Source organism: Ictidomys tridecemlineatus, chromosome 7, assembly GCF_052094955.1.
Source record: "Ictidomys tridecemlineatus isolate mIctTri1 chromosome 7, mIctTri1.hap1, whole genome shotgun sequence".
Lineage (NCBI taxonomy): Eukaryota > Metazoa > Chordata > Mammalia > Rodentia > Sciuridae > Ictidomys > Ictidomys tridecemlineatus.
In genome coordinates, this window is record NC_135483.1 from 57,166,075 (window position 1) to 57,192,285 (window position 26,211).

The 26,211-nt window shown below is 34.5% G+C and overlaps 1 protein-coding gene across 14 annotated transcripts in view; it reads left to right on the forward strand.

Moving 5' to 3' along the window:
• Positions 1–26,211, forward strand: part of Stau2 (staufen double-stranded RNA binding protein 2) — a 298,417-nt gene that overhangs the window by 84,008 nt on the left and 188,198 nt on the right. For all 14 annotated transcript variants that reach the window (XR_013423950.1, XM_040293940.2, XM_078017023.1 and 11 more), the window contains one exon: positions 24,930–25,086. Coding sequence is in view for 13 of the 14 variants with exons in the window: in XM_040293940.2 (XP_040149874.1) it covers positions 24,930–25,086 (157 nt within the window). In the remaining variant the exon portion in view is untranslated. The remainder of the gene's footprint in view (positions 1–24,929; positions 25,087–26,211) is intronic.

Genomic DNA, 26,211 nt, shown 5'->3' on the forward strand with positions numbered 1-26,211 from the left:
TTTTGTGGGCTTTCTAGTTGTGAATTCTTTTAGTTTTTGTTTTTCATGGAAGTTTTTAATTTCATCTTTAAATCTGAATCCTATTTTGTTGGATACAAATTCTTGGTTGGCATCCATTTTCTTTCAGAGCTTGAAATATATTATTCCAGGACCTCCTAGCTTTGAAGGTCTGGGTTGAGAAATCAGTTCTGAGATTCAAATTGCTTCCTCCCATATGTAATTTGATTTTTTTCTCACAGCCTTTAAGATTTTTTTCTTTGTTCTATGTGTTAGTCATTCTTATTATAATGTGTCTAGGTGTGGGTCTGCTGTAATTTTGTACATTTGGGGTCCTGTAAACCTCTTGCATTTTATTTTCCATCCCATTCTTTAGGTTTGGGAAATTTTCTGCTATTATATCATTGAAAAGATTGTCCATTCCTTTGGTTTGTATCTCTGCTCCTTTATCTATTCCAATAACTCTTAAATTTGGTCTTTTCATGTTATCTCATAGTTCTTGGTTGTTCTGCTCATATTTTCTTACCATCTTCTCTGCATAGTCAATTCTACTTTCAAGATTATAGATTTTGTCTTCATTGTCTGAGGTTTTTGTCTTTTAAGTGGTCTATTCTGTTGAATTTATAATTTAGTTTATTGATTTCTTCATTTTGAGTATTTCTGCTATTTTTTTAAATAATCTCTAACTTTTTTTTATTGAAGTGATCTTTCACTTCCTGTGTTTTTTTTTTACTTCTTATACCATCCTTCACAGATCAATTGAACTATGTACATTCTGAACTCCTTCTTGGACATTTCTTCTACTGTGTTATCAGTGGCTTCTGTTGATGAAGCTTCTTGGTTTGTTTGGGTCGCTGTATTCCTTTGTTTTTTCATGTTGTTTGTGTTTTCCTATCTAGAAATATAGATCTAAGGCAGCACAAATTTTACCCTGTAGACCTATAGTGTCCCTGAAGGTTTCCAACACCTTGCCTGTAATAGTGAGACTAATATCAACATCATCCAATGTACACAATATCTAGCCTTAAATCTAATAGCTTCCACTAAGACATCTACTGCTTTCTCACATTAAACCAAAATGACAAGTTTAATAACTATAGTAAAGCAGAAAAATTTTAAAACGGTTTACAATTCCAAATGGTGGACAAGAGAACAGAAGTAGCGTAGTATACTACGTTCGTGGGGGAGAAAGAAAGAAGCTAGAAGCAAAAATTCACAGGAAGAGTGGAAGACGAGTTGACAAGATTGGCTGTTGGTTGGAGAAAAGTTGGAAAGAAAATCCAAGAAGACACACCACAGGGGAAGAATACGAATAAAGAGAAAACAATTAAAGACATAAGAATACAACAAAAATGCAAAACACCATTTATATGTCATTGTGCTCCACACACTGATATAAAAACACCCTGTTCCAAATATGGTAGAGGTGAATTGAAAAATAAAATAAATTGAAAAATAAAATAAATTTATTGGTGAATTGAAAAATAAAATAAATCTTGCTGGAAAGTCGAACTGCCTCTGTCAGTGTTCAACAGTTTCTTAGCCCTGTCTCTGACATCTCTTGGGATCACCAAACCCAGATCAGCCCTTTCAAACCCAGTCTCTATCCCACCCATCTGAGTTTCAGATACCTCAGGCTCAGCTACACTGCAGTCCCGAGATCTCAGTGCTGCTCCTACATGCAGAAAGACCACCAGGGATACCCTCATGCAAAGGAGCAACCCCGAGATGCAGCAGCAAGACAAGGGCCACCAGCACTCTCAGCAGGAAGACCCCAGGCTCCTCCAAACCCACAGGCACCCCCACGCTGGACCTTTAGGTCTTGGACGGAGTCCCTAGGCTCTTGTGGCGGTAAACTTCCTGGCACCTGGCCCCCAGGCCCTGGCTGGTGTTCCCCAAATGGGTGCAGTCACACGCACCCAAACCTGGAGTCTCTCCTGCAGCAGTCCTCTAGGTGATGGTAACAGCGGTAGTGGCTGTGGTTGTTGGCAGCAGGCAGTGGGGCTGAAGCAGTAGCTGCAACTGTAGCTGTAGTTGTGCCAGCGGCATCACCAGGTGATCTCTGGGGGTTCGCAGCAGTGTCAGCATCAGTTTTGTCCAGAGCAGTGGTGTCTTTTGTGGCATCAGCAGGTGGTTGCAAGGGCAGCAGCACCCAGAAAGAAGACCTCCAGGTAACCTTGGGGTGGTAGCAGCTGCCTCAGAGGCAGCTGCAGTGGCTTAGCAGTGTAGGAGGCAGCAACATAGGTGGCAACTGATTGGACAAGAGACCTCCATTCAGTGACAGTGACCTTGGAGGTAGCATGGGAGGTAGCCAGGACCCTATGCCCAGAAAAGACCTCCAGGCACTGACAATGGCTTCTGTGGCTGTGTTGTCTGCTAGCACCTCACTTTTTGCTGAGGCTGTCTTTGAACTCGCAATCCTACTGTCTCAGCCTCCCAAGAAGCTGGGATTACAGGCACACACCACTGTGTCCAGCCCCATATACATTTTTTATTTAAAGAATTATCTATAATCTCATGTCCCAGAGGTACTACGCTAAGATTTTATATGTTATATAGATGTGTGCAAATCATATATTCCCATTTCACTTCAAAATGTCTTATAAGAATTTCCATGCAGTTAAATACACCTCTATTTATTAAATTTGCTTTATATTCCACTGTAGTAATATACTATAATTTATTGTAAACTTTTGTGTTGAGTTTGTTATCATGAAATAAGAGATAGCAGCACAAATAACAAACCTGGGGAAGTTTTCAGTAGTTCCTAGTCTGTAATTACCATCTCTTTTTAGGAAGAATAAAAGTATTGCTGTTTGAGACATTGATCCTCACTGGATCTCCCACTTTTAAATTTGTATTGTCAAAGGCCATATGGAGTTCTTCCTCTGTGATTGCTGTCTCTTAGTTTGAAGCTGCTATTAGGCCTAAACTGTAAATATGTGAACCATTTTGTCTTAGATGTACTTTTGGCATTTCAGAGGACACCAGTGTCATTGTTTTAAGTTCATGTCGCCTGTGTTCCCTCCGGAATATTAATTCCCTCTTGTGGAAGTCATATCCAAGTGATTTTCTTCCTGTATATATGTAATATATACATAGTAATATTTAGGGGAGTGGTACATATATGGAATTAGGCTCTCCACCATGTTTTCTAAACTGATAAAGGGATTTAGCTGCCTACTTTGGGGAATGTTTAATTGGAATTTCATGTCTTTTCTAGTTTGAGAAACTTTTCTGATTTCTTAGTTTTGTCACTGCTATTTACTGAGATAGGAAAGAATGAAGAATAAACAGGTTTGGGGTGCATTTAAAACTTCTGGCATAGACATGCCTGTAAGACATCCAAGAGGAATTGTCAAGTATGTGATCAATATAGGAGCCGGACCTCAGGGTAAGATCTAAATTAGAGAGGCAAATGTGGTTTTTGTGTCCATGTACAGTACTGGATAAGGCCCCACTGTTCCAGACCTCATTATTTCTCTGACCTCATTTACTCCTTCCACCATTCTATTGTAGTTGGTTACACTTTCCAAAATATCAGGCATACTTTTTTTTTTTTGAGTTATTTTCTTTTTTCTCTCACTTATTGGGGTCTCATACAACCTTTTCAGTTTAGCCTTTTATGGCTACCCTAGTTAAAATTATACCCCACCTCACCACACCCCGACAGCCTCAGCTTTCTGCCCTGCTTTCTTCACTGTACCACTTAGTATGACCTCTGCTAACCTTATATGGCTAGAGCAGATTAAGCAAGAATATGAAACTGGAGAGGGGAGGCAGAATTTCAGGCTTTTCTATGAAATTTGGTCTTCATGTTCAGAGCAGTGGGGGATGAACATTTTTAAGTAGGTGGAAAACTGAGCATATTTGCATACAGGAGCAATAGGAAAAGGGCATGGGTGGTTTTGGGTAGATCAAGTAGGAGACAGAAGAGGAGCAAAACAAAAACATTTTATGACTCACACACTGTGCTAGGGATTGAAGGAGCCAGGAGTAATAGGGCATGGTTCTGTCTTTTACTTAAAAGAGTAAGTCTCAAAGGCTAAAGAGATAATTTCAACCCAAAGATAATTGCTCTGAAATAGAAAAGTCATAGTGTTGTGCGGACATAAAAGAATGCATTAGTCCCAAGAATTTGGTTTATAAATCTGAACTTAATATTTGAGTAGCTTTTATAAGGTTGTTTATAAAGGTTTATAAAATTTTATAAAGTTTTACTACTTATAAATAGTCTCATGGTATTTAAAAATTTTCAACCTGAGGGATTTATTTAATCTCTGTTAGAGATTAGAAAAAGTTTAATTGTGTTTGATGTTAATCTATTAAGAGTTTAGATAATTTTTAAAAATGTGTTTTAAGGAATTTTAGGTTTGGGGGATATTAATAAGTATTGTATCAATGAAAGTAATTAACTGAGTACATTTGGATGGTGCTGGGTTACAACAGTGGATTTTTTCACTGCAAGACTTCTCAGTACTTATGATATACTTATGTACATTATGAATCTTCTAGAAGTGCATACAATGTTATATTAATGAATCATCTTTGGATACTGAGCAAACTTTAGGAAATGCTGGTTTCCATTATTTTCTGAAGATCTTAACTAGAACAATTTTCATGATCTGTCCTTTGATTTTTCTAATGTGTTTCAATATTACCATATAAAACAGCATTAACTGTGAAAATGCTAGGATTCTTGTGACTGTATTTTAATAGTATATTACATTTGGGATTAATGAACTTCTAAATTTGGCACATGTGACTAATAACTTCTTATAACTCAATGGGCAAATACTACATAGAGTGATTTTAATTCTATGTGAAATTTATGACTTAGGAATGTGTAATTAAATAACACTTTTCTGTCTTTTTATTGCCTCTTTTTTGTGACTTTGAAATATTAAAAATGTATTAAGAATACTTCATTTTAGGTTTTCTAGCTTTGGTATAGTCATAGTTTTGGCAGATAATGGTATCTTAGAGCTTGATATATGAGAAAAATAATGGCATATAAAATGCAATATTATGTGTGTTCTATTAAAAAGAGAGTTTGGAAAGTGTTTCTAGTGGCCACTTTTCATGTGTTTTTAGATTGGGGATTGGTTCTCAGGTCAAGCCAGGATTACCTTTTTTTGTATAAAGCACTTATAATTTGAGATTGTACATTTTTAAATTATTAAAAAAACAACAGACATATGATATTTTGTGATATGTGAAGATTGTATGAAATTCAGATTGCAGTATCCTTTGATAAAGATCGGCTGGCATAGAGCTGCACTCATTTATGTTGTGACTTCCCTCACACTATAGAAGCAGTGTTAGGCAGGTGTGCTAGAACCAGTAGGCCTGCAGAGGCCAAAATGCTTACCATCTGACTCTTTTGAGAAAATTTGCTGCCTCTGGCTTATATTAATGCATGATGGAGTTTATTGGGTTATTTGATGGGTTTATGAGGTAAAGGGAACTGTTTTATATACAACCAATGCTCCAAATTATTGTCTTCTAATAATTTCCATGAATTTGTCCTCAGTAGTTCTAGTCTTCTCTATTTTCTGGTAGATTGTATTTCATTTTAATTTTATTTAATTTTCTTCCTTTTTCCTATTGATCAATAAACAGTATATGATGTCATATTGTGATAGGAAGCACTTGGATTTGATAACTGTTTCTTTATAGAATAAACAAATTTTGAATAATTTTGTATTTTCCCCATATAAGTAATTTATAGAGAAAATTGATATATTTGAAGTTGACTATGATAGTCATTTTTAAAAGTAATTATTTAAAATGATTCTATTAGTAGAGTTAGTTGAATTAAAAATTTTCTTGGGTGGATACTAGGGATTGAACAAAGGGGCACTTAACTATTGAGCCACATTCCCATCCCTTTTTATATATTTTATTTAGAGACAGGGTCTTGCTAAGTTGCTGAGGCTGGCTTTGAATTTGCAATCTTCCTGTCTCAGCCTCCCAAGCTCCTGGGATTATAGGCATGCTGATGTCCAGCTATTTTTTTTTTTTTTTAACACAACTGGAATAAATATTCTTAGTATACTGTATCTCTTTGATTTGAATGTTACCACCAGCTTAATTTTACACAATTTTAAGTATTTATTATATATTCTGCTTAAAAGCTTGTTCATTGGCTTTTAAGAGAATTGGTTAAATTTTTGTTTTCAAAATTTGAATAATTTTGAAAATGAATTATTTCTTTTTATAAATTTCATGGTTTGGGAGAAGAGAAAACATTATCAAACCAGAGCAAGGATAATGAAATTATTGCTATCTTCTTCAACTTTAATGTTAAGTTTTAAAGAGGTATCTTTAAATATGTAGGTAACTGTAAGGTATTAAACATGGTCTTTTTTAATTTTACTTTTTTTTTTTTTTCAGCATTGGGGATTGAACCCAGGGGCTTGTGCATACTAAGAAAGCATTCTACCACTGAGCTACATTCCTAGGCTTTTGCTAAATTGCTCAATCTGAGCTTCAACAAATGATTCTCCTGTCTTAACTTCCCAGGTAGCTGGGATTATAGGTGTATGCTACCATATTTGGTTTAAGCATGACTTTTTAAAGGCAATTTTTAGTTTCAGTTGTGATATAGAAATTTATTCTCATTCTGAGTGATCTGAGAGGGTTGAAGAGGACAAGAATAGTTACCAAGTTTAGTTCAATAACATTTTACTATTAATACTGTCTTATTTTAATTTATTTTTTTTAGTTATACATGGCAGTAGAGTCTATTTTGATAAAATTATACATGCGTGGAATATATCTTATTCTAATTAGGGGCTCAGTCTTATGGATGTATACTATGGTGGGATTCATTGTGGTGGATTCATATATGTATATAGGAAAGTTATGTGAGATTTTTTTCCACTGTCTTTCATGGTTTGGGTCCTATCTTCCCTCCTTTGCTGTCATTCCCCTTTGTCTCATCCTCTGAACTTCTCTTCTTTCCCTGTCTTTTTTTTTTTTTTTTAGGTGTAGATGAATACAACACAATGCCTTTATTTTTATGTGGTGCTGAGTATCCAACCTGGGTCCCGCCCGTGGTAGGCGAATGCTCTACCGCTGAGCCACGATCTCAGCCTCTTTCCCTATCTTTTTATGAGAAAGAAAACTAGCTGAATATTCCTAGGCTTCCATGTGTTTTATTTTCCATCCCGTTTCTCTTGTAGATCATTTAGCAGTAGAACCTTGTTAGCTCTAATGAAACTTTGAAAGAATCATGTCCTCCCTTCAAATAACATGGAAACAGACAGTTTCCACAACTGAAGAATTTTTTTATGAGTGCATTAAAATTGTACAGAAAAGTGGGATTCATTGTACATACACATAAGAGAATTTGATCAGTTTCATTGCCCAGTATCTCTTGTTTCTCTTCCTCCTTCCCTCTGGCCTCCATTCTCTCCTGTATGGATCTCTTCTATTTTCATGAAATCTCTTTTTTCCCCTGTTTTCTCTCTAGCTCTCACATATGAGAGAAAATATATGACCCTTGACTTTCTAAGTATTCTCAAACTCTGATCTTTTCCACTGTTGATCATTTGTATTTCTTCTTTTGTAAATGTCTTTATTTTCCCATTTATTGATTGGGTTATTTGGGTTTTTTGGTACTTTTGAGTTGTTTAAATATTATATGTATTAATCCCTTTTGGAAGAGTAGCTGGCAAAGATTTTCTCCCTTTCTGTAGGTTCTCTCTTTACCTCTATTTTCTTTGCTGTACAGATGCTTTTTAATTTGATGTCATTGCACTTATTAATTCTTGGTTTTGTTTCTTAAATTTAGCGGTCTTGTTAACTTTCAACAATACCAATATGTTGGAATGTTGAGCCTTTTTTTTCCCCCCTAGCAGTTGCAGAGTTTCTAGTCTAATTCCTAGGTCTTTGATCCATTTGGAGTTGACTTTTGTGGACCATAAAAGATTGGGATCTGGTTTCATTCTTTTACATATGGAATTCTCATTTTCCCAGCACCATTTGTTAAAAAGGCTGTCTTTTCTCTAGCATTTTTTGTACCTTTGTCAAGTATCTGATGATTTGTATGTATTTGAGTTTGTTTGTCTTCTATTCCATTGGTGTTTATTCCATTGGTATTTGATGCTAACACATGCTGTTTTTGTTACTATAGCTCTGTCGTATAATTTGAGATCAGGTATTGTGATGCTTCTAGTGTTGTTGTTCTTGCTGAGTATTGCTTTGACTATTCTGAGTCTTCTATTCTTCCATATGAATTTTAGGACTTTTTTTTTTTTTTTTTAGTTCTGTGAAGAATATCATTGGTGTTTTGATGGGAATTACATTAAATCTCTATAATGCTTTTGGTAATGTGGCCATTTTGTCTGTCAGACCTTAACAGGTCCATAAGTCTTGAATCATTTTGTTTTTCAGTCTCTTTCTTCTCTTTAGTTTTTTGAATATAACTTTTGCCCCATACCCTCACTTAATTACCCACATAATTTCTGTTAATTAATCTTGAGCCATATGTCATCTCCTTTCTGCTATTATGTTTACCTAATGAATTTTAAATTTGAGTATAATGTTCTATAATTTCCATTTGATCTTTTTTATAGTTACTGTTCTACAACTAATTTATTCAATTAAAGCATACTTTCTTTTGTCTTTTTGAGTACAGTGTAACTTTTTCTGCTAGTTCTGACCTCTGAGTCCACTTCATTGTTGGTTTCTGTTATCTTTTTTCTTCTTCATATATTGTGTAATTTTGGTTTGTATTTTCAATATTGCTAATTAGATGTCATAGAAACTTCATTCTGTTATGTGCCTCTAAAGTGTAATAATTTTTTAAGTAGGCAGTTAGTTTTGCTGCAGTCTTCCAACAAAACTGTTTTCTTCTACTCTGTACAATAGCTCAGATTTCAATATCTTAACTGAGTTTCTCTGAATCTGTCCTATGATTGTATGGTTCAGGGGTCAGATAGAGATTTGGTGCAGTTTTGTCTATAGAACATGGGGCTCCCCCTCTCTAATCTCTTATTTCTAGGATTCCCCCTTCATATTCAAGTAGTTATTGTTGCCTAGAGCTCCTATCTCTAGATCTTCAAGCCAGTGAGACTGTATACACTCTAGTGGCATTTCTATGTGAGAATGGAACAGGATGGAGCCTGCCTTCAAGTTAAAGCTGATGAGGGTGGGTGGGTGGGGGAAGAAAGAAACAGACATACAGACACTCATTTTATGTTGTTCTGTTTTCCAGATGTTAACTCTCCTTCAGTGTCTTGCCTGTTCTATTATTGCCTTTGGATGATTATTATATTTTGTTCAGCATTTATAGTGTCCTTCAGGAGAATTGGTCCAATCAGCTTATTTGCCCACACTGGAAATAGGATTTCTGCTTCATTTTTTTGAAGAACTGTTTAAAATTTTTAAAGAACTGTTTAATATCCCTCTGTGTGATTGCTCCATAATTTATTTAACCAGTCCTATATTCATGGACATTTAGTTGTTTCAAATGTTTTGCTGAACATTATGCATTCATTTTAGCCACATGAGAAACATTCTTCTAGGCACACCAATAAATAGATATTCCTGCCATCATTGAAGGTTATATTCTGTTCAAACAGTAAAACATAAATATAATAAATATGTAGATGAGTATGTAAATATAACAAGATGTAGTATGTTATATAATAACAACATGATAGATTAGAAAATGAAAAGTGCTGTGGATAATAGAAAAGTAGAGCAGAGTGAAGGGGGTTATAATTTTAAATAGATCTTATTGAGAAGGTGAGATCTGAACAAAGACTTTTAAGGAGCAGAGAGAGTGAAGATGTTTGGGGAGAAACAAGAAGTCAGCTGTTATAAAGGCCCCAGGGTGTCTGGTAAGTTTGAGAGTAGGAATGTAGTTAGAGTGGGATAAGTGATGAATCCTGTGAGAAGGTCAGAGATGCGGCTGGAACAAGGTTTATGTAAGGCTTTGTGGGCCTCTAAGAATACTAGCTTTTCCTGAGTGCAGTGCGGAACCATTATAGGTTTCAGCAGTTACCTGATCTGACTTAAATTTTGAATGGACCACTTTGGCAACTGAGAACACTGAGAAGTTATTACAGAATTCCAGACTAAACACAGACTTTTTTGAATGTTTGAGAGGGTAATTTTTTGGCCAATATTATTAGGTAAAAAAAAATGATACTTCTTTGGCATTTTGATTTGCATTTCTTTAATTATGAATGAGGTTGAACATTTTAACATACATGTAGAGTCATCATTTATATTTCCTTTTCTGTGAACTCTGAATGAATAACCTTTGCTTCTTTTTCTGTTGATTTGATAATGTTTTCCTACTGATTTGTAGTCAGTACTTCTTAAAGCTCCTCATGTCCCTTCCATTGTATAAACAAAAATGAAAGCAGCTGCCTCAAGGGACAGATCATGCTGATGTTGGGAAGTACTTGGCGCCCCTGTCACAACTAAGTGGGTCCACCTGCAGCACTTTCCTAGCCAGATCCCACATGCTTCTTTCACTTCGAACTTGCCCTTCTGTGGGGCATGATTTGTTTTATCCTACATAGCTGAAAGTCTGTCCCTTACAAGTCCATATTTCTTCCTCACCATCATTCATTCTCACCTTGAGAGGCGAATTGAGTAGTGATGGGGACAAGGACGTCCATGAAATCAGTCTACCTTTGTTGAAAGCTGGCTCCACTTATTCCAGGTTACCTAATCTCTCTGTTCTTCATTTTTCTCAACTATAAAGTAGAAGTAATAATAGTACTTACCTCAGAAGGCTATTGTGGTGATTGAGTGAGTTACTGAGTACATAGTGCTGGCCTCTACAAAACCACTTAGTGTTAGCTATGATTACTCTCTCATCTCATGGGTATTAATTGGACTCTTTTAAGTGCTGGATGTCATGGTAGACACTAGACACTAGTACTGTGAACCAGCAGAAATCTGTCTCCCTTGTAGCCTTCCTAGAACACTACCCCTGGAATAGCACGTGAATCATTTACAGTAAAATTTTCCCATCATTGAGCAGTATGTCTTACTGCCCAAAGTACTGACTACAGTACTCAAGCATTTGTAGGGGAGTCCTGCTTAAATTCGAGAAATAGAAGGATATGCTTATTTTGATTTTATTAAAATTACATTTTGATAAAACAAGATTCAAGTGACAAAGAAGATTATAAGTTTAGCTCTTTATCTATTTAACTTCATCATAAGCTTTCCAGCTCTTAGGTGTTCAGTTTCTGGCCAGAATTTCTTATGCATAACTGAGGTGATTTAGCTTCCTGAGAGATCACCATGGTCATACTCTTGTCAGTTTTGATCATGCTTGTGCTTTGGCATTCTGAGTCTTAAACTCAGATTGTATTGTAAGTTTCTTTCCAACTTTCACAATAAGTATTGTCCTCTGCAAATAAGGATTGTATGGTCTATTTGCAAGTCTTTTTTTTTTTTGTTGTTGTTGTTTATTTTTTTCAGAAAAATAACAAAAAGAAAAATAAGTAAAATTTGCTCAACATGCACGCATTCTTACTTTTCTGAATTTTCCATGTTGCTTCCTCAGATACTTAAGAAACCTTATACACACTGGGTTTGAATGACTCATTGGTTTCACTCAACATCCTGTCTTTTTAAGACCATATGGAAACCTTTCTCTAAATCAATAATGGCAGCAAGACATTTTTTTTATTATGTTGAACTTATTAGTTTTGTCTCCACTTTAAAACAAAAATAATATTATTTTTTGTTCTAATCTTTCCTAAATCCAAATCAGTTCTTTATGTTGGCTTTTATTAATTATATTTCTAATGCACTATAATGAAATAATGTTAATAGCATACCTAGTAACATCAGTTAATTTCTTCCCTGTTCTCTTGCATGACTTCTTTCTCTTTCTTATCTCTTCATCTCTCATTGAGATGAAAATAAGCAGTTTCAGTGGTTTGTCTATTCTCTTTTACTTCTGGGTAAGATTTAGGTTCTTAGGCAGTAATGTTTGGACTATATATTTAATCATCTCAGGTATTATTTTCCTCATGGCTTACTGCTTTTCTCAGTTTGAGTTTCCTGGGAGCTTATTATTCACTAATTTCCCAGGCTTTTTCTTGGCTTAAGTTACCAGGACCTTGACCTACTCGCTTTCTTTATTTCCTTATGACTTGTTGACATTCTCACGTTCTCTGGTGAAGTTGCACTTCTTCAAAGATAAATGAGTTACTAGACTTCTACACTGTGATTGACAGGTCAAGGAACAGTCTAAGGAACATCACCCCAAGTATGTAAATTAGTGCCTTTTAAGATATAAGACAAAGAAAAATTTTAAAATTGTAGCAACATTCTTCATTATTTTACATTAAAATCTTCTGGAGGTGTATTTAGTTGGTGTCTAGTGTTTTTTACAATATCTGAACTTATCAATGTATCTTCTGCCCAGTGACTGGTATTTTGAAGTACATTGGCATTTCCTGAACCACCAGTGATCCAAATGTCAGGGTTCCTAGGGAGGTGTGAGGCTCCCTGGCATGGTACTAGCACTGTCAGGGTGTTCTACAGAGCACATGAAATGGAAGACACTGCTGGCATGATTATAATCTTCTTGGACCTCTCTCAAGCAGACAAAACAATATGGAACTAGTGACATGGGCCCTGTGTTCTGTGAGGAGCTAGTGGCTAAGGTTATTCCTTACAGGCAATAACAAAAAGCACAAGAGGTGCTGAAGCATCACAGGAATACTGTGGAATGTCTAAGAAGACTGAAGGGTTAGTTACCAAGAAGGAAAGAGGGCAAAAAACTGCGATTTCCTGAGCCTTCTGTGTTCTGGCACAGTGTATTGAACTTGTCCAGGGTTATAGCTGGTAAAGGGTTGAATTGACTCTCCAATCTAGCTCTTGCTTTTACTACTCCCTGTGCTAGCTCATGTAAACATCTGCTCTTTGAGAGTATTGAGATAACATGACAGACTTATTTCCAGACTAGTATTCTCAAAAACTATTATGCGCATAGAAAAGAATTTGCAGTGTGACAAAAATGCAGTATCTTATCCATATTGTGAACAGAAATAAACTATCATAATCAGAGGCCAGAACCGATAGCCTTTCAAAGCTATCACACTATTACATCACACTATTCCTATGTGTGGTAGTCAAACTGGTTATCAGTGTCATATTTTTACCACTTACTTGTTGCCTTGTGTTTCTCTCAGGGTACATGGTAGAAATAAAGGGGACTTGGTGATTTTCAATTTAATATCCATATTAATTCACATATTGATGTAAAAATATGCCTTGTTTTTCTGCAGGGAAAAGACAGTATACATAATTGCAGTTCACATAGTATTTGTGTAGATAATTTTTAAAAATTAATTTAAGATGAAATTGCTTAACACCAATTCAATATACCATTAGTATATTGATGTGACAGTATACACCTCTAATCCCAGTGACTCTGAAGGTTGAGGCAGGAGGATTGCAGATTCAAAGCCAGCCTCAGCAACTTAGCAGGACCCTATCAACTTAGTGAGACCCTGTCTCAAAATAAAAAGTAAAAGGGCTGGGGATGTGGCTAAGTGGTTAAGTACTGGTTTTAATTTCTGGTCTCCCCTGCCCTGCTGCAAAAAGAGTAAGAGTTCCCGGAAGGTCCCAGATATTCTATTGGTATTGCAAAAGTTGCCTTTTACATTTAAGGATCCTGGTAGTTGAGCAAGTCTTTCTTCCCTGTGTCTTTGAAAAGCAAACTTTGAGTCAGACAATGGAGTTGACTCCAGAGGATCTGTATTATTTCAATAAATTGGTATGAATTGCAGTGAAACCACCAAAGTATATTGCCAATCACAGCAGAAAATTTCAAGGCTCTTGAATGATTTTGTCAGTAATAAGAGACTACTTGGATTGCCTAAAATCTGACAGCATATCTCCATGTGGCACTTCCAGCTAATAAATTGTATTTCTACTTTCAGTTTCTGTAAAGTCACTTTAAAAGCCCTGCAGTTCTTATTTTAAACCATAGATTTCCTTTGAATGATTGTGAGAATATGAAACAAAATGATTATCTATTAGGCTAATTTTTATTGCAGATGAGAGGATAAAATGTTTTACAAAATAATTTATTAAATGTACCTATTCCTTGGCATACATGTTAAAATTTTTAATTACAGTTTTTATTATGTGTTGGAGCCAGCATTTTCCTATAGAAATGTAACTCAGGATTTAATATTGGGCAACAGTGGGAAAATGGGATTTAGTATGAAAATATTTGCTTTATGTAAACCTTTTTATGAATGCAGCTAATGCATAAGGTGAAGTCAAGCTGTAAAAACAATTAACTGGGAAACTGCCAAGTAAATTTTTTATATTCCTTTGAATATCTGTTAACTTACACATTTTTGTTATCATCAAACTATATGCAGATGTACAACCAGATTCACTTAGATTTGGGTGAAAGAGACAAAATACTAAAAGTAAAGAGTAAGTATAATTACTGTTTGTATCTCCAAACAAAGCACATTAATCTTTCTGCAATACCGTTGATGTAATGTCTCTGTGTTACTTTGGGGAGTATTTGAAGTGGGCAAACATCCAAAGTTGATAGTTAATTTTGATCAGCGAAAGCACTGGAGGAGATGTCTGGGTTGGACATTGTAACAAAGCAAACAATTTCTGGAGGTCTTGGAAGATTCCAGTACAAACATAATTTTCCACTTGAATCTTGTATTCTACATATCACAAAAGAAATTTATCCAAGAAAAGGTATAAAACCCCTTTAAAAATATAATCTGTTTATTTTTTCTTATGTATTTATACTTAACAAACTTCTGAAAAACATGTTTATGGGCTTAAAATAATGGAAAAGCGGAAGTATTTCAGATATTTTCTAGAACCAGTTTCATAAATTGTTTTGTTATTGGAAAAGACTTTTTCTATACTAGTGACTTTCAAGGAACATTTTCAGAGAACCCTTAACCAAAGATGGAATTTAATTATGGGATTATTATTATAACTCAAATAAAATATAAACCATAATTTCCATAGTTTTCTTAATACTTAGGATTCTCTTACTAGATTTGGAACATGCATTATTTAGCAAACATATTAAAAACTTAAAATTTTATTTTTAAAAACATTTTATAAACATTTTTGAGGTGGGGGCTGGGGATGTGGCTCAAGTGGTATCGCACTCGCCTGGCATGCATGCGACCAGGGTTCGATCCTCAGTACCACATACAAACAAAGATGTTGTGTCTGCCGAAAACTAAAAAATAAATATTAAAAAATTATCTCTCTCTCTCTTAAAAAAAACATTTTTGAAGTGCAGAGTATGTGTGTACATATATATGTATTTATTTGAAAATTGTCCCTAAGTAAATATATAGCCATGCTATTTCATAGAAAATACAATAATTTCTACCTGGTTTGCTGCTTGAATAAGATTGAGAAAGTTGATGTAGACAAGATCATTTGTTACTGAGGAGTCTTAGAGAACATAAAGCTTCTTGTCCAGTTATAAATCTAATAATTGGAACTTAAATTCAGTTGATCTTTCTCTAAATGTAAAGATCTTTTCTCTTTTATTTACTCCAATTTATAGGAATTACTCAATAGACAATTTAAAATTACATTTCTTTTTTTTGGAACTGGGGGTTGAACCTAGTTTAAACTAATTTAACAATGTTAGTGTAAAAAACAAAGAAGGGAGACCTTCAGACACTTTGCCACTGAGCTACATCCCAGCCCTAAATTACATTTCTTAAAATGCAAATTTTTATTACATTCAAGATTTAAAAACATTAATGTGACCTAGAGAGCATATAGACTCTTATCTATGACAAAATGCCTACAACAGCATATCCCAAAGGTGTTTCATAGACACACTGGATGGTTCACTATAAAAGGGTTTTCAGGGCTGGGGATGTGGCTCAAGTGGTAGCGCGCTCGCCTGGCATGCGGGCGGCCCGGGTTCGATCCTCAACACCACATACAAACAAAGATGTTGTGCCCGATGAAAACTACAAAATAAATATTTAAAAAAAAAAAAAGGGTTTTCATTACCAACCTTAATTAAAAAGCACTGTGTACAGAAACACACTATTCTCTCTTGAAGACTTTAAGGACAACAGAAAGCCCACAAGAAAGTAAATTCATTAATCTTGTATCTATCTCAATGATACCAAGAAAAGAAATTGAATATCCAACCCAAAGGAATAACAGAATAAGTCAGGGGAAGGCAATTGAATTCAGACTCTAATATTTTGTTCTTAGGAAGAATCCGTAGAATGTGTAAATACGTAATTTAATAAGGTAAGTAAATATGGGTTTTAAGTATAACACATAAACACATAATCTAATAAGTAAATATGGGTTTTAAGCTCAAATATGCAAAAATACAGACTGCTAATTAGTGGGCGGGAGTATAGCTGCATAAGAAGTAAAAATTCTTGTAAAATGCTGTATCAGTCAACTTATGATAAAAATAGTTTCAGAACCCAAATGAACTGGATGATTTGCAGGAAAACATAAATTACCAAACTGACCTTGGAAGAAAAAAAGAGATTTAATTGCCTTAGAAATAATAGAATAAGTAGTCACACAAATAGCCACTTCTGTCTTCCCCACCACTCTGAAGAAAAGCAACTAACCTAGATGGTTCCACAGAGAGATTGGAGCTTTGTACAACAGGAAATGAATTGTTTGGGGGCTGTTAACATTGACATCTAATTCAACAATGTTAGTTTAAAAAACAAAGAAAGGAGACCTTCAGATTAGTATTATTATAGAATATCAGTGGGAAAATCCTAATTAAAATATTGGCAAATGGAATTTGACAGTATATTGAAAGAAGAGTAACTATAATAACTAGAATTTATTCTAGGAATGTAAAGTTGTTTCAGTATTAGAAAATAGGTTAAAATTTACCTGATTAAGGGGTGAAAGGTAAAAATCATTACTGCCATGCAGATGCTGAAAAGACATTTAAAAAGTCTATTCTTGATTTTGAAAACTCAGTGCGTTTTAAGTAATTTGATATTTTCTTAACATTGTAAAATAGAAAATGTATACACTATAAATGCATACACGCTATAAATATGCACAAATACTCACACATGCTCTCTCTCCCTTTGTTCCCCAAATTCTCTTTTGGAAGTATAGACTGACATAATTAAATAAATTAAATTGTGAAAAGAAATAGGTAAAATATAATTTTGAAGTCCAGGCTTCAGAAAGGTAGAGCCTTTGTGAGAGAAGACAAAGAATGAACAGAGGGGTAGTAGATCTTTGCACTTAAATTGGTCTCCCAGACTTGTAGTATTTCCAGAATTTCCTTTAGTAATTGAGGTCCTACATATTACATTTGGCTTTCAGAGATCTTCAGAATCTGCCAGAAGTCTAGTCAGATTTAAGTTGTCTTGATATTCTATCTGAGTCCAGGACGACTTTCCCAAAGTTTATAGTTAGTACTTCTGCAGTTTATAGTGCTCATGTATCCAGTTAATTCAGAGGCACCACAGTGTAAAGGTTAAGAGAATGGCTCTGAACTGAAACTCCTTGAGCTCAAATGCTGGCTCAGATTGGATGGCCTTGGAAAAGTTAGTTAATGTCTGTATTTTCCAATTTCTTCATGGGTAAAATGAAGTTGGAGTTGTGTGGGGTTTGAGTGAGATTAGTATCTAAATGCTTAGCATAGTGTGGTGTCTGGCACACAGCAAGTGCTTTTTTTGTTTTTGCCTCAATTATGATAATGGTGTTGATGATTTATCTAGATATATATTTAGGGAAGGGGCAAGAATAAGCTTATGCTGGATCTGAGTGTGGCACTGAGGGTGGTGGTCTTGTGTTGAGGCTCTTTGATAACATGTTGTATTATTGTCCTGATTGTGGTAATAGTATCAGAGACATAGTACAAGTGCTTTTTTCTCTTGGCTCATATTCTAAATTCCATAAATCATTCCACTAGTTTATCAAATTTAAACTTGAACACAGATCTATTTACTTTGTTTTGAAAGAGACTACACTTGGTTCAGTTAAACACTTCCTTCTGTTTTTACCCCATGCAACCAATTATTTTAAAAAACTTGAAAGTATGAAAGAAGAGAATGTCATTTATAACCTTTCACTTCAGAACACTGTATCCTGGTTTTTAGTGCATGTCTTTTTGAATTTTCCCCCCCAGGCATTTAAAACATAGTTACAGTGATTGAACAGACAGAATCTTAAACCTTTTTGAAACTTAATTTTAGCTAACCTGTGAATCTGTTTTTATCATTCCTAATATTTGAAATTCCTTAAGAATTAATGCTGAGATCCCATAAAAGATATATTTTCAAAATTTATAGATGTGAACAGAGAAAGAACCAAATATCTATAGACATATTATATACATATAAGTTTGAAATTGTGCCAAGGACTACTTTATAGCTTTATGATAAAACTTGTTATTTTTCTGTAGCAAGAGAAATAATTTGACTTAGCAGTGCCAAGGAGTGTACAGAGAATCAAAATAATCAACATGTCATTTGAAATCCTAAGTTTTGGCTTTTAGAATTCTTTAATAATAGATTCTGCAAACATTTAACAGATAAGTAAACTGAGATAGAAAGGTTAAGTAACATTTCTGTGTTCAGTCAGTGTTAGAAATAAACACAGAATCCAAAACGTCTCCCTATTAGATCAGAAGATAACATTTTCATATATTTTAGGACATAAACCTGTAGAGGAGATATGAACATTTAAGCTGTATTGAGATTTATGAGTCATGCTATCAAATAAAATGAGGTAATTATTTTTCAATTTTTAAAAGTTTCAGTGTTATATGGAATATGTCTTTCTCACCTTGTAAAAGTGATACTTAAGAAAGCAGAGATGTTGAAGAAGAAAGCAGTCACAAGATGATAGGAAGGACAAAGGGATTTTAGTTTTGTTTAGAAAGATAATACAAAGTGAGTTGAGAAACAGGGCATTAAATGGAGTAAAATTAGGGAAGAGGGTAAGGATATATTGTATAGAATGTTGTTACAACAAACAAATATAAATAAGTATAAAATTTCCCCTTCACTTAAAAAAGTAAGACTATATAAGGAATGTGAAGTATTAACTCAAAGCATTAAAATATACATCTTTTTTTAATTGTTATATTGTCTTGAAGATAGACCAAATATGAATGAAGACTTTTGAGGGATCTAAAGAAAAGAAGGAAAGCATTTTATGTTTAGTTTTGTTTATTTTTTTTTGAAAGGCTTTCAGTAGATAAAGAGCAAGTTAGCATGGTCAAAGGCTTTGTAAGTAGTCCTTGTAAATTTGGACCATTAAGCAGTGTGGCACATAGTGCCCTTCATTCTGACTTTTCACTCTGTAGCTCTCAGTTGAGTCTGTTTGGGGCTTGACATGCTTAGAGACACAGGCATTCATTGTAGAGTTCAGTCACTCAGTAACATACCTCTGAAGTTCACTGGTGGACCTTTGTTTAGAACTCTTGCATTAGATTCTCTGGCCAGCTAAGGAGATAGCCAATTTAATAAATGTAAAAGATTTGGGGGAAATTCTTAAGAGTTTCTTGAATCTCTGAAATTAGTTGCATTTGATTCCCAACACCTCTGTAGAGATTTGTTACTTCGCAAGGTGACCTTGGGGCCTCTCTTGTCTCACTAGATGGCTGTGAGGATTAAATCAGAAAGAAATATGAAAGATCTAACCATTATGCTATTAGGAATACATGTGGCCCCCATTTGAATAGCGTTTGAAGCAATTGCCCATTCACCTAATCTTGTGGGATGTAATGCTAACCTGGAGCAGTAGCTCTCAGATTGTTGGTGTACACAGTCACCAGCAATTTAAGATTCTCATTCTATTCCCAAGGACTCTAATTAAGCATATCAGGGTTGGAGCACAGAAATCTGCATTTTTAACCAGCATTAAGATGATTCTGATGAAAATGGGATCATACTTTGGAGGCTGTGGAGAGGAAAAACCATTTGACCCTTAAATAATCTGGAAGAGGTTTCGAAGGGTCATCTTTGGATTGTAGGCACTATGGGGATCTAAACATCGACCATAAAATTCTAATTGAGAATACTCATTCAAAAATAGCTGTGTCCAAGTAGTTTAAATACATGCTGATTTGTAGGAATAGGAAATCACTTATTATTAAGTACCAACTTCAAGTTAAAAAAATAAAAATAGAAGAAAGAACTCCATTACATAGAGCATATCAACTTTAGAGCTAGTAAATTTTGGTGTTTCTTTAACAAAGGAAATAAATATTTAGACACAAGGTCTTAGCACATCTGTGTGATGAAGCATTTGCAATCATCGATTTTATAATCCAATCTGGATACCATTAATCAGGGTGCTCTGGTTAATCTTAATTGTCATGATGCAGTGAGGAGATGTGATGTGTAAGGTATTCAAGCCATGTGGGGTATATTATTAGGAATCATTGTTAAGAGGATGAAATGAAACTGGAATGAAACAAGTCAGGCGTCTGGTCTTGGTATTTCCTGTTGTTAGTGCTAGAATATTTTACTTTGTAATGTCAAAAATACAACATGCTTAATTTTCCCTCTGATATTTATATGATATAATTTATATGTACATATATATCAACATGCACATACATATGCATAGAGCCATATTTGATGACCAAAAAGGAAGAGGCCCCAAGGGCTCTTTAATGTGCAATTAATATTTTGGTCAGAAAATCAGCAGATTGTTTCAGTATGGTTATATGTTATGACATCATATTCTAGTAAAGTTATAATGAACAGAAATTTTGTTTGTCTCTGTGGCAAACCCAAATGAGTTTTGTAATTGTCAGCAGGCCTTAGTGATTATAGTGGCGCCCACTCCCTCTACCATAGTTAAACGTCTGTTAGCATTCTTATTGTGGACCTCTATTTTCAGAAGTTTATAATTAATTGTAAATATTTGCTCTGTGGTGAAAGATCAGATCAGGAGTAAATTTATGGTTTCAGGTTGTCTGTTTTAAGGTTTTGTAGAACCAGTTAAAATATGCATAAAATTTTGTGAAGATGGGAAAACTGAACTTTGTGGGATATAAAGATAATTTCCAATCTTCATATTAGCCTGTCTATATTTCTATATTAAAGGGATCTAAAATAAAATAGGTTATAGGAATTTGTGTATATTGGTACTCTATTTAGTTATTGTAATCAAAGAACAAAGCAGATTGTGGTTTTAAAATGCTTTTTAGTCTTTGGACATTAAAAATACTTTTACTTTCATTGAATTTTTTTCTTCCTTTAATTGTTTTATATTTGCTAATTAAAAAGTAAGAACATAGGACTTGATAATAAAATATACTTAAAATACTTTATCTTAAATTAGTAGAGAACTGTACATCAAGAAAATTGATTTTAAGAGTTTAAAATAGGAACTTTTTCTTTTTTGGATTTTCTGAATTTCTCCATTCCATTTGACACTATTGATTATCCCTTTCTCTGACATTATGTTGCGATTTCTTTTCTAACTCTGACTTTCTTTCATCTCCTTCACTGCCATCTATTGTTTCTCCTGCACTTTGATCATGCACATCAATCAGATCCCAGCCTAAGGCTCTTTTTTGGTTCCTTTACACTTACTCTTTCCAGGTGTTTATCCACTGGCCTGGTTTCAATTATTGCCTCACTAATCTGCATCTTCAGTACCAATCTACATTTCTAGTCTTTTACCTTCATTAAATGTTCATTGATTAATTCCATCTGCCCAATGAATTTTTATACTATTGGCTCGATCCATTTATCCCAGCTTGACTATAGAACACCACTACATGGATGTTTAGTAATTATTTAAGACATAATAGAATCTTGGGTTTGGAATGCAGCTCACTGATAGAGTAATAGCTGTAAGACTCAGGGTTTGATTCTTAGTTTTGTAAAACAGCAACAAAAAATATTATGGCCTCAATTGGGCTTCTCTTTGCTTGGAAGCAAACTTTTTTTTTTTTGAGAGAGAGAGAATTTTTTTTAATATTTATTTTTTAGTTTTTGACGGACACAACATCTTTGTTTGTATGTGGTGCTGAGGATCGAACCTGGGCCGCATGCATGCCAGGCGAGAGCGCTACCGCTTGAGCCACATCCCCAGCCTGGAAGCAAACATTTTACAACATTAATTTTTGACTTTTCACCATTGTCAGTCCATCCAAATTAATCCTATTCATTTTCTGAACTGTTTAATTAAAAGGTCATATTTCCCAATCATTACATTTCTTAGCCTGTGTTTGTCACTACATAAAATCAATCTCTCCTTCCAACTTTCCTCTCCCATTTAGCTTTCAGTAAGGACACTATGCTTCCTTGGTCTCCCTCTTATCACTCTCTCCAGCAGAATTCTCATTGTATTAAAGTTTTGAATACCATCTATGTATTGATGATTTCCACATTTTATTTCAACATTAGATCTCTTTCCTAGAGCGCAGGCTCATAAATCTGATTGTTCACTTGATATCTCCTCTTGTATGTCTAATAGTTCTAATAATTTAACGTTTCTAAAATAGAGCTACTGATACTCAGTCTCAGTAAATCCATTCCTTTTGTGTCTCAATGAACAGGTCATGTTTTATTTTTATTTCATATTCCATATATAGTCCTTAGGTAAACCCGTTTAGGCTTTTAAAATTCACCCAGAATCCAGTGACTTTTCATCACATCCACTGCTGTACCTACTTCTGATCACTATCATTTTTCCCTGGATTATCTGAGCAGCATCCTATTAGACCTCCCTACTTCTCCATTTTTTCCCTTTCAGTCTGTCCTCAACATATTAGATGATTCTTCCAAAATAAAAGTCAGATTATGTTACTTATTTCTGTTCAGAATAGCTGAGTATTTCACTCATGGTGAAAGTCAGAACCTTAAAAGAATTTCTAGGGAAGGCCCTGTGCAATCTGCCACTTCTCATTTCCTAGCTTTCCTTCCTTCACTCCCTAAACTCTAGCCAGACATGCCTCCTTTGAGTGATTTAAATATGCATGGCACATTTCTGCTTCATGGCTTTGTGCTTGGTGTTCTCTCTGCTTGATGCAGTATCCCAGATACCTTCATGGTTTGCTTTCTCATTCATTTCAAGTCTTGACAATGTCATTAGTTTCTTGATGAAACCTTCCTTGACAACCCTATCTAAAAATTCACCTCCCAACACTTTTGAACCCTTCCTGCTTTTTCTTTCATTATCTCTAACATTCTAGATATTCTACATATTTATCTTATTTATTGCCTGTTTTCTCCACTATAATATTTTGGTTCATTGTCATAGTCCCCTGTCATGTGGAACATACTCCATAAATAATTGTTGAATTAATGTGTTGTATTGCAAATATTCCTATTTTTTTCTTAATTTCTTCTAGAGTTATTCTTCTTTTAGTCTCCTTTATCCCCTCCTACCTGTATTATTGCAGCTTTCCAGTTATACTCTGTTAACTCAGTCATATTAAGCACAAACTTGCTAAAACTTTTCACTTTAAATATACTTTGTTATCTTTCCCCCTGTGACTTGGCATAAACTCTGCTCCCTATCACTAATCACCAGAGAAATGCAAGTAAAAATCACATTGGGATTCTATTTTACCCCAGTTAGAAGGGCTGGTATCAAAAAGACAAAAATTAACAAATGTTGATGAGGATATAGAGAAAGGAAAACTCTCATACACTATTGGTGGGAATGTAAATTAGTACAGCCATATAGAAAACATTATGAAGTTTCCTCAAAAAAAAACTAGAAGTAGAACTACCATATGATCCAGCAATCCCACTACAGGATATATACAAAAAGAATTGAAAACAGTATGTTAGACAGGTGCACTTTCCATGCTTATTGCAGTACTATTCTCAGTAGCCAAGGTTTGGATCAATCAAGGCATCCATTGATGGATGTATGGATAAAGAAAACAAGGTATGTGCATACAATAGAATATTATTCAGCCATAAAAAGAATGAAATTCTTCATATGCAGCAACATAGATGGAACTGGAAGACATTATATTAAGTGAAATAAATCAGGCAGAATGAAAAATACTATATGTAAGAACATATAAGTAAGACATAAGTGGAATATATATGGAAACTAAACCATATATATGGAAACTAAAAACTTTGATCTTGAAGAAGTGCAGAGAATAGAATAGTAGTTACCCAATCTGGGAAAGGATGTTAGAAACTGAGGGATGGAGATCAGATGGTTAATGAGGTTCAGTTGGATAGGATGAATAACTTCTAATGTTCTATATAGGGTCACTGTGGTTGACAATAATTAATTGAATATTTCAAAATAGGGAGAATTTTGAATGTTCCCAGCGCAAAGAAATGATACCTGTCTGAGGCGATGCATATTCCAGTTACCTTGATCTGTTCTTTACACATTGTATACATGTATGAAATGTCAAGTGTACCCCCATAAACATACATAGTTACTATGTATCATTTAAAAATTGAAATTGGTATAACTCTCTTTTCTTCCTTACATTGACTTTGATCTCATTACTTTGTATCATATTAAATTCATCCCTGCTTCCAAATTAGTGATTAAAACTGCCTTCTGCTAAAAGCACATTAATCATCATGTTGTCTCTTAAATGGCTCATCTGTCTCCAGAGTCTGTTATAGCTCCCCATCCTCAGCACCAAACCATTCTGTTCTCTTCTGCAAAATCTGACTGAAGACATGCCAGGAAATCCTCTGTGATGTAACTAAATAATTTTTCTGTATTCATTTATGTTTATTGTTGTACTCTACATATGTTTTCCATGGAGAGTAGTATACATTTATCTTTAGATGTATTGACACACCTTTTATCTTTTTATGTACATTCATAGGGTTAAAATTTTATTGGAGCTAGTAACAGGATATAGTACATTTGTATCGTTGGTAACATTTTTGATAAAGCAAATCTTATTAATGATTATAGAATAGTTTTATTGAACTAACATTAATTGTTTCATTTTCTTATTTTAGGTATCATTGCCCAATGCCTAAGATCTTTTATGTTCAGCTAACGGTAGGAAATAACGAGTTTTTTGGTGAAGGAAAGACTCGACAAGCTGCAAGGCACAATGCTGCAATGAAAGCCCTTCAAGCACTGCAGAATGAACCTATTCCAGAAAAGTCTCAGGTGTGGTGCTGCTGCATGTGGCTGTCTCTGTCTTACACTTCCCCAGTTGAGATTATTGATCAGAAAAATAAATATACTTTGTAAATATCAGTGGTAAAGAACACTAGGATAATAATCTGCTGAGATTTGTTTCTCAGATTACTTGTCTTGCTACATGAGTCTTACCTGTGCCTGTCAGTGTGACCTAATTCACCTCTTAGGTGGCTCAGAATTTTGGGATGTCTGTATAAGGATGCGAGATGACATTCATTTGCCTTGCATTTAATGCTGCATTTATTGAGCATAGATTACAGTGTGTTAATATAGAACCAAGAGATATAAAATTGAGATCTTTATGGATCCTTAAGTCTTTATTTTAGTTTTAAATTTTTTATTTTTATATTTTTAATTATATTTTTTAGTTGTAGATGAACACAATACCTTTATTTTTTTGTTTTTATTTTTATGTGGTGCTGGGGATTGAACCCAGTGCCCTTACGCATGCTAGGCAAGCCACAATCCCAACTAAGTCTTAGTTTATTTTATAAGTGAGGATATTGAGGCTATTCTCGAGTAATCTCACCCATTTTTATAGTTTTAGCCTATTTATCCATGGGCCTCGAAATAGTATTTGTAGCTCAGACATATCCTATATTTACCTTCTTATTGGACTTCTGCATTTAGTTATTTCAAAACCTACAGTTTGGCATCTATAGACACTTACTTTCCCCAAATCTGTTGGTTCTCCTTGTTTGAGATTTGTTTTAATGGCAGACTTTGGTCTTTTTTTGCTTGTGTACTTTTATCATAACTTTTTGTCTGTTTTTCCATTAGGTTATAAGCTTATTGACTCTCTCTTTCTCTCTAATACTTCTTCTATGCTCAGCACATATGAGACCCTCTAGAATTATGTATTAAATAAGTGAATACATTAATTGGTGCCAGTGCCAGATGCAGATCTCCTATGTCCTAGTTTGCATCCTTTGTTCTTTCTATAACTTAGTGTTTTCATAGGTCATATTTGAATTATTAGGGACTCATGTAGGAGCAAGGTGTGAGGGGTAGTGGGTAGGGAGCTCTCAAATAAGAGAATTGATTCTAGAAAGATAGGATAAATTCTGGAAGTAGTATATGGTTGTGTAAAAG